A 15,254-nucleotide genomic window follows, 5' to 3' on the forward strand; every position below is an offset into this window, starting at 1 on the left:
ATAAAACTGGGCATTTTAGTTTATTTCAAAATATATATAAGACTCGTTGCTGATTTTCTAGCTAAACAAACGGAACATTTCATTTGGGCGATTATTTAACATATTTTCTATATTTTTTATAAATACCTTTTGATTTGTGTCATGTCGTATGTGACACAATATTCATAAAAAATATATGTAAAAATTTTTATTTTCTAATAGGTATTCTTAGAAGCTTAAACAAGGCATGTCTTAAATGTAGAAAATAATTACCAGCTAAAAAATATAAAATTGTAATGATTTTTTTTTTTTAATTATATGGAAACAAAAGTAAACATATCCAAATAAAAAAGTTTAGTCGCAAAATACCAAATAGGTGTCCTTGCTAACTATTAGCCGAGTCACGAACCGGCAGTTTTATTTTCGCATTGCCAACTGATTCGAACTGCTTGAACTGCTTTTAAGCGCCAAGTTCAAATCTTGCTTCATTTCTAACATAGTTTCGGGCACTTTTTTCAAGTGGTCAGATCAGAAGGCCCATTGAAAATATATATTTTGGATATAAAAACCTCTTGAATAAAGCTCTTCTTTGTTTTAGTTATTTATTTACCGAATAATTTAAATTCACATACATTTAAGTTTACATATACATTTCATTCATATGAATATAGGTTGTCTTGTAGTTTGTATGTGTATATATTTATATATTAGGTGGTGTTAACCCTCATTTTTGGTTTAGTTTTCAACAGTGTCCCCATTAGGCTACAATAAATAAACACTATTTGTAGGAAATATATTTGTAAGTATATGCTGAATTTGTACATTTCGCTTTGCTTTAAATGTGTTGCATTGAATTTTGCATTCCGAGTGCATTATTCACGTTCTCGTATATGTTTTAAAGTATCTTCTGCTTAAATCGGAGGTATTTCAGCATATATCCTGTTGTTCTGTTGCTTCGGTTTATTTTATTAATGTCAGCAATGTTGTTCTTGTGTTTTCTCTTCTGTACCCGACAAATTGAAACGTTTGTGTAGAAGAATTGGTTTAGAAAAACTTGTACAAGTATAGTGTATATGTATATATTTCATTATATTTATATGCTTGGCTCCTTAGAGTATGTACTTTTTGTCTAGTTAACACGTGCAGTGCTATGTATTTTTCAAGTCTTTGTTTAAGTTTAAATTACACACATTCAGTTGTTGGTATTCTGCAATATTTACTGGGATTAAGTAGCATATTTTACACACATTATAAGTTCTGACTTCCCATAGGTTCATACGACAACACCGAAAACACACTCATAGGTTTATAGGAAAAACGAAAACGGCCAACCCTAATGCATTCCCCTTTCAAAAATTTCTTATAGTTCATATGCCTTGAAATACTCGTTGTAAGTACATATAAATTGGGTTCAAGTGCTCGAGAAATTCTCTTTGGTGTTCCTTGTGATAGACGTACTCGGCTGGAAGGAATAAATGTATTTAACTTAACAATTAGCATAAGTTCTCTACACCTCTCGCTCTCGTCGCTTTTTTGTATACTGCGGGCTAAGCTGTCAAACAGTTGACGACGAAACGACAAACGCATACAGGATCGAATGGCAAAAGGACAACAGGACGACGATGGCAATTTGTCAACTGTCGCCGGCACAAAAGGGCGAGTCCTGCCTCGAGTTTTGGCTTCCTGCATGATTGACGACCATTCACCTATATACGAATTATTATTATTATTATTATTCCCGGTGCGGTGTATTCATAATTATTTAAGAAATGCACACTTGAATGCCTTCCTTGAGCGTAGAAGGATGAAAAAGGAGGCGGCAGGCTCCTCGAGTGTCTGCTGAAGTCGATGGAAATGTCAACAAGTCTGGCTGACAGTTTTGGATGTGCGATTACCAATTTCCTATTGTATCCGTACTCGGTTCTCTTCTGGTTTTGTGTGTGTGTGTGTGCTATTTTCCCAAGAGGTTGCACAAAATGCACAACAAGAACAAAAATCAAACCGTTCAACCAATTACCCACAAATACTCATAATTCGTGGGTTTTTTTTTTTTCGAAGATTCTGTCGTTGCTTAGGAACTTTTGATTGAGCTTCTTGGAGGGCTAGTTAGCTGCATATGTATATATATATATATATATATTGTACATTCATATACATATATATATAGTTAAATATAGATGAGATTTTGATATCGTAGAACATTTTAAGCTTTGGGGGGCGGCGAAGCGCCCAAAAATGCAATTGGAAAATTCACACAGACACGGTTACATTAGTAGTACACCTATATAGACGCAATGAGAGGAGCAATTGAATGTTTCCTTTTTGGAAAAATCATAATTCATAATCCAGCATTCATTATGGATGGCCCTAGCGGATATAGTGCCACATAGCCGTAGGTTTTCGGGCATTGTTAATCATATCGTGCCAGTGCTGGCATCCAGTTCCACTTTCCTGGGGGCCCAGTCCGCAGCATCCGATTTCCGTGGCCTCGCTCCCGGCACCCACCACATAGATCTGCCGAGATATAAAATATAGCAGAAAATGTATATGTAGAGTAGAATGGAGTGGAGTGGAGTGGAGTAACGGGCGGATTTCAATTAAAACACGGCCGGGCATTAAACCGGGGCTATTGCCCGGAATTAGCAGCCGGAGCTGTTAAAAGCGGCGCAGACCACCGGTTTATGGCCTGGTCCACGTGGAAAGGCAAAGGCTAAAGGTTACCTCGATGGCTGCATTGTGAAGATAATTTGATTGCAAATTAAACGTGAACGCCTCGTTCCAAATGGGATTGGTGGGATCGTCCGACTTTGTAATGCTCGTCTTCTTCTTCTTGATGCGTTTGCCATTTTGAATCAGATAAATCTGGAAGAAAATCAGCAGTATGATTTAATGTGTTTAAGACATTTTCATTATTGTGGTTCACATTCATTATTGTTTAATATTTAATATTAATATTCACCTTGACATATGGTTCCTGAAGAGTATCCAAATTTCTAGCCTTCATAATGACAACCGTCAATCGCTCGGCCTGCGGCAAATAGTTCAAGGAGCACAGCAGTTCCGGTCGATCCTCCTTGGGTTTCTTGGTACGCAGCAAGTCTCCCCAAATCTGGATATATTTTGTATTACTTTTAGTTGTCTTAATAAATCCACATCCATTACTTACCTCCACTGACTTGGAGAGATCTAGGCCATCCACAGAGATGCGAACCTCGCCGATAATGTCGTTGTGCGAATAGCGATCGTAGTCGAGCACTTGGAGGATCAGTTCCTTGCCCTGGAGCTGATCCCGAGAAACCGGGAACTTGAAATGCTGGTCAAAGTAGGGATTGGATTCGCCCCTGTGAATGTGGGTCTGTCGCTTCCGGCTGTCCACTTCTGGTTGCAACATCAGGCGGACATAGGGATCCCGGAATCCACCCTCTTCGATGGGGCTGAGATTGTGAGCTGAAAAGGAAAACAAAATTAATGCCTTGATAAAACACAAACTCAAGATAGATCCAACTAAATATTATCGTGGCATACACAGCTTTACAAGTCATCGAATCCATATGCTACAATAATATTACAAAATCTTTTCCATAAACTAAGTACTAAGTACTATAAGAATGCGCCGCATTAACATCAAGTTACGTTGTGTGGAGAGAAGAGTTTTAGAATTTAATATTAACCGCTCTATGCCGATGCATAGAGTTATGAAAGCCTACGCCCATTATTATAAACTTGATCTGAGAAATATATATTTCATGACGCGTACCCTTCGAATCGCAGAAAATGATACGGCGGAATTCTTGAGTCTTAACAATGGCGATGCGGTAGAGGTCAGAACCAAATACTATCAATATTTATTTAGCGAATAATAATCACCAATAATTAATATTAATCCGCTTAAATAATGGTTTGTTATGGCTAATGGATGTTTTTTAGTTGAGTTTTTTTGTTATTAATTTACTTAAAATTTGTTGTAATAAATTTTGTTAAATAAAATTTACATATATTTCAATTATAATTTTAACACGAATATTACCTTCAATCAGATGAACCGTCAGATCGAACAGGTGGTAGTCGTACTTAACGCGCAAATGCAAACGACCCACGGCGTGACTGGATTCCGGAGCTGTTAGGTAAACGGGTCCGTCCGGCATTCGATAGAGATCTGGTTGAAGGGCACCCAGTGGAGAAGCGGGTCCCATTGCGGGATCCACTCCGGGCTGCGATCTGGGCGGTATTAGCAGCGGCGAAAGGCAACGACCTCCAGCCACGCCCTTTCCCGCACTGCTGCCTCCCATTCCCGATCCACCGGCCAAAGATGCCAAGCTGCTCTGCGAGGGACTGGGCGTCCTCAGATCACCAGGATCCGCCGAGTGGGCGGGACTGCCGCAGCGAGCATCCAAAGAAATGGTTCGCATGGGACTGGGTGACCTGGCCAAATGGTGCGGAAATCCAGGCTCACTTGGCAGCGAGCTTCGTCCGTCTGGTCCAAAAGTCCTTATCTGTGGTGAAGAGCCTCGATGACCCTGCGATATTAAGTACACAGTAATAGTATAGTACTATAGTAATATCAATTAGTTCATAGTCACACATACCGAATGCCTGGATGGGGCGCTGTCCACGCTGCTCTGGCTGGAGATGGACGGCGTGCGCTGGAGGCGCGGCGGAAAGGAGCGACTTTGGTGATGCAAGTGAAGCGGACTGTGGAACACTTCGGCGGGTCCGCGCAAGATGTCCGTTCCGGTGGCCGAAACTGTGCCCATGTGGTGATGGTTTAGGCCCATGCCGCCGTGCATTCCATGCAGCTGACTGGCCGGCTGGATGGGTTGGCATTCCTTGGCAATAGCCACCTCCTGAGGGAATCGAATAAATGGGATAGATTAGAAGGGTCCACTAGTGGCAATTCCCAGTTATAAGAACCTCCGAGTCCGTGGGCAAATCACAGCTATCGCTGACACTACCGGCTGAAACGCTGCCAATTCCGCTGGTGGTCGATGTGACCGACGAGGCCGACGGCGGCGGGGTCATGGGTTGCGGCGGTGGGGTGGTGGAGCCCTCGCCAATCGGCAGAATGTGCACCACCGAAACCCCATTGCCCCCGGCAGTGGAGGAGGCACCACTCCCACTCGGTGTCCCCTCATCCGCCGAATTCCGATCGAGAGTAACGCGACGCACCGCTCCCACTCGCTCCTTGGCCATTCGCGACCAGGACTCGATGCGCTTGTGGGCCAGCCAACAGGCTGCCGGACCCAGACCACTCATCTTCTCCCAATTATCGAGGGACTTTGGTTATGGGAACTCTGCTTTTCTTCTCTGCGGTAAATAGAAGGTTTTGTTGCTTGGCTACCTTGGACTTTTAGCGGGAAAAGAAACTGCTGCTTCACTTATTTGCTCTCCCACTTTACACTCAAAGAAATAAACCAAAATAGTAGCCCTTTCAGTACCGGATGAAAATAGATTTTTATAGTAATGTTGTATTTTTAATAGTAAAAAAAAAATAGGCAGCACAATAGTATTTTCAAAATGAATCCATAGAACTTTTGCATTCAATACGTATGGCAACATTTGTAATTCTGCGAACATAAAGTAACTTTTCTGAAAGTGCATCCACACATTTGACCGCTGTTAATCCGCTTACGCAAATACACTCACACGCCATTAGATTGGACTAACCACCGACTAGGAAATGGAACAGGATGAAATGCCCGGCACGAGTGCGGTTTCAGGTTGGAAGCCCTGAACCGGCATTAATTATTCCCATGCAGGTCATGGTGAACCATTTCTGCATATCCTCATAAGAAAACCTCACTTTCACCTTAATGGTTGCGTTTTCTCAGTGGTAGTAGAGTTGGAATATAAATGATAGAATAACGAATTTAAAACGAATTTCAAAACTTAGTGACTATAGTTGAACTGTTTTTAATTGGCAGTTTGTGGCTGAAGTTTGGTAATTTTACCACATAATTTAAGCAACTTTCCAGCTGACCTTACTATTTTCCTCATACCCCACCAGCCATATAATTTCTGTAAACGATAGTCAGAAGTTCATCCATCTCTGCTCGCCGCCCATCGCTTTTATTGGGCATCTCAATGGCAGGTGGTAAATGGGAATTCTTAGGGGCGAATCCATGGCAACTGCACTAACGAACAATGTGCGTCATCGTGGAGGCAGCTCCGCTAATCAGTCAGCCAACTAGTTAGTTTGTCCAGCATCCCAATGTTTCAAAAGCGTCTAATGGCTAATTATCCGAGCAGTGAGTATAATGATAGTGAATGGAAAAATCTCAATGCCCTCCATTTGAACCTAAATGATAAGAGGGCTTAAATGAGAAGAAGTACTTCTCGTATTTAATGCGTGCAAAAAAGCACAAATTCTGTATTTCAGTACCTACAACTATTCCCATTTTGGCTTAAATAGTTTTTAATTTAATTGATTACACGGATATTTTTATTGCACTTAGGTCAAATATCACAACATTTGCAACTGTTGTTTTTCCTTTAAACTTTTTAGATAGAAATATTTGTAATTTGCTATTAACTTTTTAACTTTTAAAGTCTCGCCTCAAGGAAGCAAGGAGGACTCTATACTTTAATAGTGGCAGCTGCTGATGCTAATGAAAGTCTTCGTTTAACTGCTTCCTGCTGCGCTGGCAAACTTGTGGTTAATATTAGACAGCATACATATCAGCGAGACCATAAATATGCAGAGGAGGCTCCTACACCGATATCATGAATATGCAGACGAGGCATTCCTCCTGGCAAGACGCACAATTCCCCGGCGGCCGATTTGTCTTGCAGTCCGCAATTCGATTTCGCCTTTTGCATTCCACTCCCAAATTCCACACCCAGAATTTTCACGTTTTTTCGTTACGCAGCGTGGCGAATGGCGAAATGCGAATTCATTGGCATTCGTACACGCCCAAGTGCCGTTAAATAGATGGTGAATCGGGGATAGATATCCCTATATCGAGGATCTCGACCCGGTAGCGACAAGGGGTGGCTTGCTCAATACAAAAGTAAACAACAAACTTATTTTTCAAGTATTAAATAAATTAAATGAAATTAAGCACGTGTAGCGAATGACATCAAAACATGGCAACGACCCTGGTGGTGTGAGAGCAAGAGAAAAAGGGAGAGGCACACGGATACACAGTACGGAGAGAGATGGAGAAGAAAAATCAAGGACCAACCCTCAAATTAGTTTGGGATAATAAAAATGTGCTCGGTCAAAGAAAAATGTTGTCCAAGTCTTTGTCGCACACCGACAAGCACCCCGAGTTGTTAACGTGTGTCTGTGTGCGGTGTGTCCTAGATCCTGTAAAAGGATTTTTATTGATTTCGTAACATTACTCTGAGTTATTCATCACTTTCATTGCTTCGACTGTCGCCAATTCGGCTGCTGGATTTTGAGGGAAAGTCAAACGGCTGTCGAGAAACAGTTGTACCTACAATTTGCTCAGATAGAAATTAATAAATAAGTATTGTTCAGCAAGGATATGTCTGGAGAACTAGCGGCAATAGTCTTAAATTCTTCTTAACTTGGGAGCAGCACTTCTTATATAATAAATACACATAGTATAGTTGTAAAAAGTTCAACATAAATGTAGCTTTATTTCCAGGGTTGGTTGCCGTTGGTAAAAAGTGCTTAGCGACAATTAAGCATAACATTGATATTAGAAAAATCCCTTTCTGGATGTTACAATTACACAAAATTGTCCTTTAACGTATTCAACTTTAATGGAACTAAGTAGGGTGCTTGTTAAATTAATATTTCAGCAACAGGGGATTTAAAAGTGTAATATAAACAACTATTTACAGCCAAAATACGACAACATAAGCTAGTAATTTGGGTGTCAATGTCGGGGCTTTAGAATGAGCTCGCTAATCCTCCTTTGATCCCCTCGAGTGTCAGACAACTTTGTTGCACATTTTAGAGGGGAGAACTGCGAAAACATCAACGATAATACCATTGAAATGCAGCCAACCGCACCGTTGCTAATTGACACCTATGTAAACTGCAATCAAAGCGACAATCAGCCAAGCCCACAGTTTTCCACGTTTCTCACCCCAATATGAAACGAAAAATTCTGACAAAAATACCCCAAAATGGAACAGCTAAAATCCCTAACTCAAAGGCAGCCGCACCAAGGACTATTTAAAAAAAAAAAAAAGGAGCTGCATGCCACACATTATCATCGTATCAACGGTCCGGGTTGCAACCCTCAGGACAATCGAGTAGATAAATATGAAATTGAAATTTTCCAGCTTGTTTGATATTGGTGAAGGATTGATTAATGGGATTTCCACATCTAGAGCTCGCTCTCTCTCTCTATCTCTCTACTAGCTAGAGCATTTCCGCTTCGTTTTGCTAAACTGGCCTGAACTTTCAACTTTTCCCTTTCAAATTTTCACTTTTTTTCCCCGGCTTTGCTATTTTTCCATGAAGCTCTTGTTGCGTTTTTCTGCTCTTGACTGTCAGTTATGAGCTTGCACACTAAGTGCTAAAACATTGGCTTCGAACGTCGAAAAAATGTGTGTCCGAGTATGTGAACACACGGATCTATAAGTATATATTTGAACACGATAATCCTCTCAGCCAACTCAACGCAGAAAATACTGACAGACGCCAAGGCGACAGGATGTTTCTTTAAACTAAAGATTTCGCATAACGTCCATTAGACTCCTATGATTCTTGGGAATCTTATAAAGATGTGCAAAAGCACAGAGGCAGGAACTCGAAGCCAATTGAGTATGATTAGCTTAAAATGTGTATTGATTTTAGGAGCAGAGCTTAAATCAGTTGCGTGCTTACTTTTTGGTATAAAGGATGAAAAGATTAAGTATACACACCATGATATTCAAACTTTTAAATTATAAATAAGCAATAGAATGTTCGAGGTAAATACAAAATGCAAATATGTATATACATATAAGATATGTATTAGAAATAGTTAATTAATATATAACTTAAGTTTTCTCACCTTTTCACTAAAGTAGCTCAATTAAATATTTATTTATATGCATATGCGCTTTGGTTGATTTGCTAGCATGGTTCTATTTAAAATGGTCTTATTTATTTAATATTTAGTCGTAGCCTTTTCTCTGTAAACATATTCTATTACGATTTGTGTTCGCAGATATATCTGGAGAAATTAATCTTAAGCTGGCTAAACTTTTTCGATTAAAGTGTTTGCGTTTCGGTGGGCGAGTGCATCGTAATCCGGCTGCATTCTAATTAGTTCCTCAAAGTCATTACAAACTTGTTGCCCCTTGGCAGCAAGGAGTGTTTTAGTTTTATAGTGTTCTGTTCTCTGGGCATGTGAAAACTTTGATGGAAAACTTTCGATTAGCAGGCTCCGATAGTTTGGCTCATTCTTTTATTTTAAATTCCGTCACTTCTCATTCGACATCATTTTTCGTTCCTAGCTGTTCAAAATTATTCCATTTACTCAGTTAATTTCTTTCACCAAAATGAGTGGAATTCTGTTAAAATTTCTGCCCAAAAACGAGTTGCTTCATCAATCACTATACTTTTGCAGAGGAATGGCCAAAAAGAAGAGCCAAAGTCAAGGCACCGAAAAGGGCAAGAAAACCTGTAATAAGAATCAGTTCTTTGGCGGCTGCTTTAAGAGTGAGATTGCCCACTTATTGAAGTGGTTCCATTTTTTAAAGTGAATGGTTTTCTTTTTTTAGAGTCCGAACCATTTAGGAGGGAGAACAAGAAGGAGAAGAGCAAACGCTGTCGGGATCCTTGCAAAGATGGACCCTGTCGCCCCGAGAAATAGGATGAATTCGTAAAAATTGCACTTACAACTAACGTCACTCTATCCTCGTTTAGTTTCCATTTCCATAGAAAGTTCCCTATATAGAAAATGGCTGACTTGAATAGAATATACCAATACTGGTTTTAAATTTAACTACTACCTATGTTTTTTGAAAATTGCAGCTGCTTTTTTTATGATGGAAAGTGCTGGTTCGACTTAACATAACATAACATTTAAGATAAATTAGATTCAACAATTAGATTCAACTTTTAAACAACGTTTTTAATACTCTCTGCTAAACTAACCTTAAATTCGAATCAAATCGCGTGACACAAAGATAAATGCGACTTTGAAGTATTCCATTAAACTTGTTACCGCACTCCGCGAAAACCCATTACACTTTACATGTCTGCAGTTGAATCCTTTTGCGGATATGAATGTCTGTGCCACAATCGCAAAACAAAAGATACGTGAGTTTGTCCGGTGACAAAACACTCGGCATCTGTTGACACCTGTATGGGTGTCTCCCCTTTTCTCCCCCATTTCGCCGCCGATTTTGTGAACCACCCCCCTCTTTGGCTGTCAGCGGCAGTTGGCGCCTGTGGCTGTGCTGCATACATTTTAATCCTATTAGCACAATAGTTACTGTTATTCCATATTGCAGTAATTTTTCTAGATTGCTCTCCCTGCCACAGACATGTCAGCTACAACACCAATGTCCTATCACTCCCACTCCCCCTCCGACGTCCTTGAGCTTGACCAGTACACCCCCCTTTTAAACCAAGGTTAAGCCAAACCCAGGAGAACCCACCCACATCCACCCAGGAAAATGGAAAATGTGGGTGGGGGTTGTGATGAATAAGTTGGAAAGTGAGAAAGTGGGGAAAATGTCAACGCCGTTGTTGTTTCAGTTTCTGTTTAAGCCGGTACTGCTCGTGCTCCAGCTGCTGGTTTTTTTTTTTTTTATTGTATGCACAAATATCCTGCGGTGTTGGCTGCTTTGGATGGCTGGACAGGATACTTAGGTGTGGTCCTGCAGTCTTCGAATTGCTGAGCGCTGAAAGCTATTTTGCGTGGCCAGTCCAGGTGCAAGAGGCTTCAGCTGCTTATTTGTGCGCAAAAACAGCACAAAAGTGGCAATGGTGACGGTTGGCAAAGCCTTTGGCCCCAGAAAATGGAAAAGGTTTTCGCATTCCTGAGTGGAGATTTACTGGGGCTCATTTAAATTCCAAAGTGAGTGAGGAGACAGCAGGCAAAGTGCTCTCATAAAGGTAAAGTAAACTAAGGGGAACTCAATTTTGTAATCCGCGGAGAAAGATGTTTTAAGCTAAGCGCTTTTCAGCCAAGGAGTTTTGAGGCAATATACGTAGTGTAAAATGCAGAATTGCATCTGGATTGCAACAGAATGTTTCATATATAAATGCACTTTTTCCCGAAAAAGGTTACTACGAAATTAAATGTAAGCTAGAAGGTAATCAATAAATTGACACACATTTGATATTACCATAAAAATATCTATGTAAATATTAGAGCTTTAAAATTCCAGGAACTAATAGATCACAACTCTTTTCATACAGAGCCCCCAAACGAGCCATCACTTCATTTAAATGCTAATTTGTTTAGTTTAAAGTTTGCCAACTGTGCCAGGTCTTTAGGGCAAACTTTGCTAACTGACATGTGTCCGTTAGTGGAAACTACTGACAAACTCATTAGGGGCTCAGACTCTGGGCCCAACGCCAGGCTAATCTTTTGGCACGTCGACTTTATTGTAGTTTGGACAAAAGCCAAACAATTGGCCGGGATAACTTTTGGCACACGTCGTCTAAGCCGTAATCTGAGCCAGGCCCAAAAGGAGGAGTTAGAATTTGGGAATTCCGAGTCCGGAATCAGGAACAAGGATTCCCGGATTCCGGAACAGACAACAGGCGGCAGACAAATGAACGACAAACACACAATACACACACAATAAGATTTCCGCTGTATAAGTCTTTTGTAATCTCATTTAAATAATTGCGGCCAACAACAGTGGAAAAATGGAAAGCGAGATGGCACAGTTAGCAAATCCGCAAATCTCTGCTTCTAGCCAGACGGTCGGACGGATGGACAGACGGACGGCCTTTTGAACGTAGACGGAAATTAAAATGTAAAACAGCAGCTCATTATACGCTCACCTACACATACACAAAAGGAGGGAGAACGAGATATGCAATGGAAAAGAGATGACGATAGTCGAAGGACTTTCAGCCAGGACTCACATACTATATACACTGCCAAACGGTAATTCATCTTGCACTTTTTGTGGCTGGAAAGGAAATTGGGCTGCTCGGTTTTACTTCTTCCGTGCGTGGCACTTTATGATCCTGCCACACAATTTGTGTTGCCTGTTATTGCCTGACATTTATGGGGGTTATTTTGTGAAAGGAACTAACATGCCAACTTTGTTCCCTGTCCTTGGATGCACTTTACTGCCACGCCCCCACTCCCACTCGCCCCATTGGTTTAAGTCTAGAGTTTATTGCAAAAGCGAAAGAGCGGACGGCACGATATTAATACGGGCTTTTATTTGGATCCGGTTCAGTGGAGCAGTTTTTAGAAACTCTGAAAGGACAATATGGCAAAAATTGCAGCTATTGGACATTGGGATGCTGGTTCATTGTAACTACAATTGCGCTACACATTTAGTTATCAAAAATACAGAAGATATTATTTTTGTTAGCCCCATTGTGCCTATTATAAAAAAAGGTTCATTCTTTAAGAGGATACCAATCTGTGCACTTTAACTTTTCATTCTAAACTTTCGTGTATATAAAGTTATTGCCTTTGGAAACCACTGTCCACATAATTTCTTCTATATATATATATATATATATATATAAGACGATATTAATTCTACGTTCGTTATAATAAGATTTAATTTTAATGATTTAATTTTTCATAAGAAAATAACTTTTGGTGTTGCAAAATCGCAAAACATTTAAATTTTTGCCCGCATATAAAGTAATTCCCTTTGTAAGCTATGCTAGTGGTCTTCGACACTACGTGAACTGCTGTCCACATGATTAAGTATACAAATATATATTAATTAAAATATTATCCCAAAGAACTTCTCGAATTTAAGTTATAGTCTTTAAACTGAAAGAGAGAGTTGGTGAGACTAAAGGCAAACGATAAACTTTTTCGCCGCTCTCGCATTTCACCATTAAAAAGTTAAAGTTATGCATGGCCAGCCGAAACATAAAACGATACCGAAACCCATAAAAGCTAAGCGTGGAATAAAATAGTTTAGCAGTTGGCAAGGGGGTTTGCAACAAGTGCTGCCAGCATTAGAGAACAATCGTCAAGGATTATCAACAGTTTGGCGCACATATTGTTATAGAAAAAGGCGATGGGAAATGGCGCAGTTATTGTGCGGCGAGGAAAACCCCGATCGAACACACTTGTGTCCTGGTTGGAAAAAACTGCCGATGATAATCCGCTCATCAAACGTCAATACGGCTCTCATTGCTCCACGAGTAAGGGAATACCCAATGCCCAAGTGCGGATGCCTGTCTGTCAACTTGTTTACAAAGGCGAGATGCGAACGAGTCCTGCCGCAGTCCTTGTGGGGATACCCAGGATACTCAGCGACTGGATCCGCAGCCACCCGGAGGCAAGAAATTAATCACCAATACAATGGAAATTGTGCGGCTGCAGTGCATCGATTGCATTACGCGGTGGCAGCTTTTCCCGCTGCTTCTATCCTTTCCGCAATCATTCTACTACGAATCTCTGGTAAATAGCCCTGCGGCCACACGCAGTGGTTAACAAATGGTTTTGCCGGAATGTGTTTAATGCTATTTGCCCTATTCTCAGCAAAGGCTTTTTTGTGATGGTATTACTTGTTTCGGCGGATCCTCGTTTGGTGGATATTTTCAATAAAACGATTTAAGATCGCTTAGTTCATTCAAAAATGGATTATAGATCCTTAAAAGAGAGAGGCACCTAATGCGTTTCCTGTGCAAAGATATGAATGGAACCTGCATTTTTGATAAGTAACCATGAAACTAACAATTTATGTTATTAAAGTTTAAAATGTATATCGATTTAGCTTTCTCAGCTCGTCGTTCTGACTGTCCGTTTGTTCGACTGTCTGTCCGTATAAAAGGTATTGTTAGCTTTCAGAGCAAGCAATTTTATGTTATGCGCATTTCAGTGAAGCCTAAGTTGTTCAAGTTGGTTTTAGGGGTTTCAGGGGGTTCTAGATGGGAGGCTGGGAGGAAGAACTCCACTTCAGCATTTCTGATTGTTCTTTATCCCCAGAGCTGTTTTATAAAAATAGCTTTATTGAGCATAAGAGGTAAGAGAATGGTGCTCAATAATAATGGTTTACTTATCATGCGAATCTTATATTTTAAAGACTTTATAGCCAATTAGTATAATTGGAAACAGCACTCCCCGTCTTACCATATAAGTGCTGCCAATTTTCTCAGTTCAGTTAGTTGTCAAAATCCGTTAGCAAACATCCTACATTGACAACTCCCCCCATGTGCTACCTCAAGTATATCGACAATGGCAATTTTCTCTGCGGTTTGAATGAAAAACAAAATCAGATTCAATATTGCCATAAACAACTACAATGCACGCCGGTTGAAGTGAAATGGGGAAATGTGTGTTTGGCAAATGTATTTTGCAAATCGCTGTGCGAAAGGATGGGATCAAAGCGAATCAGCCGCCTTTCGACAATTTGCCCATTTAACCCTTCGCAAATCAATGGACTATTGTTTGGGGGCCTGGCTGCAGAAATTGCACTGCGATGCATTGACATGATCCGATTTGCCATTCATTCAATGAGATGGATGCTGATGGCGATGGCAAATGCAGCTAGTTATTTGCCATCAATCTTGTTAGGGACTAAGAAAAGATTTGCCCGACTGGCACACTGGAGTGTGGCGCAAATCAAGGACATTCATCGTCTTGAATCCAACCTTCTTCTCTGAGGACCTCCTAAGGACTCACTGCTCGGCATATACGTATTCCCCCGTGGCACAAAAACTTTTCCAAGCCCCTTAAATGCTGTGACGTCAATGGCCTCGGTGTCTCGCTTCAGCTGTTTATTTGTTTACTTTGCCCAAAAGAGTTTCAATTAGGCGCAAAATTTTCTGTTTCAAAGTTTTAAATATAAACAAAGGCCATCTACATTTTGCATATCTTTTTTTTTCGCTTTCGTTCGCAGCGATAATTTCATTTGGCTAAGCCAACTTAAATTTTGTTGGACAGTTGATTTTTGACGCGACAGTGACTTTCCACGAAAATTAGTTATTTAGTTATTTATTTCTTGTATATAAGTATTTTACATTAAAATGCAAAATATGGAAATTTAAAATATTTATTTAATTGGTGGTGCCACCGAACGTCATCGAAATACAGAGTTCGGCCATCGCCGCACCTGATGGACATTTCAATTGTCAGTTTGTGATGGACAAATTAATTATTGCCTGAAATTTGATTGCCATATGCCAGGGCAACAGGGATCCAATTTTT

The 15,254-nt window shown here is 40.4% G+C and overlaps 2 protein-coding genes across 3 annotated transcripts in view; one reads left to right on the top strand and one right to left on the bottom strand.

The window, feature by feature from the left end:
- Positions 1-570: 570 nt before the first annotated feature.
- The window catches only part of Sytbeta (Synaptotagmin beta), a 50,283-nt gene continuing 35,599 nt past the window's right edge, over positions 571-15,254 (bottom strand). The window contains exons 2-8 of one of the 2 annotated variants that reach the window (NM_140477.2): positions 4,891-5,283; positions 4,566-4,823; positions 4,007-4,496; positions 3,146-3,426; positions 2,939-3,088; positions 2,701-2,841; positions 571-2,493 (exon numbers count right to left, since the gene is read on the bottom strand). In NM_140477.2, coding sequence (NP_648734.1) covers positions 2,347-2,493; positions 2,701-2,841; positions 2,939-3,088; positions 3,146-3,426; positions 4,007-4,496; positions 4,566-4,823; positions 4,891-5,232 — 1,809 coding nt within the window. In that variant the 5' untranslated portion in view covers positions 5,233-5,283 and the 3' untranslated portion in view covers positions 571-2,346. The remainder of the gene's footprint in view (positions 2,494-2,700; positions 2,842-2,938; positions 3,089-3,145; positions 3,427-4,006; positions 4,497-4,565; positions 4,824-4,890; positions 5,284-15,254) is intronic. The other variant, NM_144170.2, reaches the window with a different exon arrangement.
- CG32148 (uncharacterized protein) lies at positions 9,368-9,885 on the top strand. The gene is made up of 2 exons (NM_168602.2): positions 9,368-9,601; positions 9,664-9,885. The coding sequence occupies exons 1-2, from the start codon at positions 9,442-9,444 to the stop codon at positions 9,753-9,755; spliced, it is 252 nt and encodes an 83-aa protein (NP_730009.1). The 5' UTR covers positions 9,368-9,441; the 3' UTR covers positions 9,756-9,885.

The sequence above is a fragment of the Drosophila melanogaster genome, chromosome 3L (genome assembly GCF_000001215.4).
Source record: "Drosophila melanogaster chromosome 3L".
Classification (NCBI taxonomy): Eukaryota; Metazoa; Arthropoda; class Insecta; order Diptera; family Drosophilidae; genus Drosophila; species Drosophila melanogaster.